The 2,694-nt window shown below is 28.4% G+C and overlaps 2 protein-coding genes across 2 annotated transcripts in view; one reads left to right on the forward strand and one right to left on the reverse strand.

Annotated features, from left to right (window-relative positions):
• Positions 1–121: 121 nt before the first annotated feature.
• LOC108570221 (mitochondrial ribonuclease P protein 1 homolog) lies at positions 122–1,715 on the reverse strand. The gene is made up of 3 exons (XM_017932038.1): positions 1,244–1,715; positions 609–1,164; positions 122–409 (listed from the first exon to the last, which is right to left on the reverse strand). The coding sequence occupies exons 1-3, from the start codon at positions 1,606–1,608 to the stop codon at positions 122–124; spliced, it is 1,209 nt and encodes a 402-aa protein (XP_017787527.1). The 5' UTR covers positions 1,609–1,715.
• Positions 1,716–2,520: 805 nt separating this feature from the next.
• Positions 2,521–2,694, forward strand: part of LOC108570222 (peroxiredoxin-6) — a 1,203-nt gene continuing 1,029 nt past the window's right edge. The window contains exon 1 of the mRNA XM_017932039.1: positions 2,521–2,686. Within this exon, the coding sequence (XP_017787528.1) occupies positions 2,601–2,686 (86 nt within the window). The 5' untranslated portion in view covers positions 2,521–2,600. The remainder of the gene's footprint in view (positions 2,687–2,694) is intronic.

Raw genomic sequence — 2,694 nt, forward strand, 5'->3', positions numbered from 1 at the left:
TGACAGATGTAAGATATTTCTTTTGCATTAAAAATAACAATGCATAATAAAATTAAAACGAATGCAATAATTTATGTTTAAAACTTTATTTAATTGTAAGTTTATAAGTATTACATTTAACTTAATCAGTTTTTAAACTTGACATATATTCTATTCTCCTTTCTCTATAGTTAAGTTTCCTTACTAATTGGTCTTCCCTTGCTTCTCTTAACTTCCTCTTAGGAATATGTTCCAATGCTTTTGTCCAATCATTAGTATGTCTTAAATCTAACAAAATAGAAAGAACTTGATTAAGAGGAAGATTTTTTGTAGATCCCATTCCCCATTCTAACTTTTCACTCAAGGGCAATTTCATCATCTTAATACCTTCTCTTTTAGCTTTTTCAAATGAGAATGGCTTAGGATTTATCTGAAAAAATGTTTTAATAAAAATCAATTGATATAAAGTGTTGTGTTTTCAATATATAACAATAGTTTCTTATTATTATTGCAATCCTTTTATTACAGTTGAAAATTATAGATTTAACTAATACTAAATCTATAACATAGTGTATGGTATCCTTAATATTAAGAGTATCATTATTGGGTAAAAACAAATTATTAATTACCTTATCTACCATTGCACCAATTATATACACTAGATTAGGATCATATTTTGTCATAACTGCTTGGGCATGAGGAGAAAGATACACTAATTTATTTTTATCAAATATATCCAAATAGGATTCTGTATTGAGATTTAATGGAAAATCGGGTTCATGTAACTGTGGTAGTACTTTATGTAACCTTCTGATAATAATTCCATCCATATTAACATTACAAAAGTGGAGATTAAATGGTTCATCATGAGTTCGATTCACAGAGAATGATAGTAATAATTGTTTTGCACAATTTTGCTGTTCAGAAGGAGCCATACAGGATTCATATCCAAGATCAAGTACTATCGTTGGTTCATACATTATAGCACTTATTAGTCTACGGTTGTAAAACATATTTATTGCTGAGTCACGTATACGAAAGAACATTGTACATTTGTTCAATCCATATGGACTATCATCATCTTTCTTTTGTATTAATGAACTTCTTTCCTTCTCATTCATTTCTTTTTTCTTCGCTTTAGTTATCTCTTTCATTTCTAATCTCCAAGCATATTCCAAATATGATCTGAATATTAGAAATATGATACAAAATTAAGATATTAACTTAAAATTATTTTTACCTTACAATTTATATTAAATAGAACCTTCTTTGTCCCCTTGTTTGTGCTTTCAATAGTTGCAACCAATCATTACTACTTAAAGTTGATGGTATTTTGTTTGTAGCTTGTCTTAAAAATTCTATTTCTAATTTATACTTTTGATATAATACTTCATATTGCGGATTTTGTAGAAGTTCATTCAATTCCTTTTCGTCCAGCTTAGCATGTTCATCTCTTATTACAGCAGAAGGGTTAACATCTGTACAATAACCTCGTGTTAGTAATGCACGTGTGTTCACGAAATAATTAAACTGTGAAGGTATTAATTTGTGTTGTGTAAGATGAATGAAAACGTTGGAATACAATTTGGTTGCAATATTCATAAATCTTAAAGAAACTCTAGTATACATTTTTAAAAATGATGAAAACAATTTAGATGTAACCAATACATTCGTTTTGTTTGCACACGTTAAGTTTACTAGCGGTAACGTTAGGTACAGGATAGACCTAACACCTACTGTACTTTTGTGTCTAACGTTTTGAAATACGGATCGTGCAAAAAATCAGAGGTTTTGTTATGCCCTCTATGATATAAAGCATTGAGTTTAGGAATTATATACAATCCAAGCATTAAAGATGGTAAAATTGACAGATGTAAAAAATCCTCTTTTGCTAAATCTGCATATAAAAATATATGCATATGTTAAATTGCGCAGATAAAACTGTTCACGATCTTTTGACAGCAGTAGAATACGCGCATATGATGAATGATCTACTAATAAACAATTACGTTACTTTTTTATTTGTAATTTCATAGTTATGTTTACTTCTAATTCCAACCACTACTTATGTTGTAATCTTATTATATGCTGATTCGGTAACATTGGGAGCGACACAAAAATGGTAAGGGTGTTATCAGCCCTAGTGCCGCGGACACAAAGTCCCATAAGATACTAGATCTATCCTGTACGTTGTTTGTGGTAATAGGAAAAACTTTCTATGACACTTAAATAGTGGGAAATTCTAAATTTTGCAACTCCTGTTAAAAGTTTATATTTTTGTAGAAGTATATAAATCTGAATTGAAAATTAAATTGAATGTAATATAATAATTAATATTAATTAATAAATATCTCTAATTGACAAAAATAAACATTTAAGGATAAATAAATATTTATTTTAATCTACATAAATTAATTTATAAAATATAAAATAATAAACTTTTAATATCTTTTTATTATTTCAATAAAATGTATGCTTGTAGGCGATTATATATGCTTGTATATAATCGCCTTAACAACAATCCTGTCAGTGATATTCAAACTTTCAAACATATGTAACTGCGTGACAACTTCTCTCTATAGCAAGAGCACTAATTTTAAAAGTAAACTTTAAATGCCAATATGGTCTTATTAGGTGAGATATTTCCAAATTTTGTGGCTGAGACGCAAATGGGTCCAATTCATTTTCACGATTGGCTAGGTGACTCGTAAGACA

This window comes from Habropoda laboriosa, unplaced genomic scaffold (genome assembly GCF_001263275.1).
Source record: "Habropoda laboriosa isolate 0110345459 unplaced genomic scaffold, ASM126327v1 scaffold81, whole genome shotgun sequence".
In the NCBI taxonomy this organism is placed as follows: domain Eukaryota; kingdom Metazoa; phylum Arthropoda; class Insecta; order Hymenoptera; family Apidae; genus Habropoda; species Habropoda laboriosa.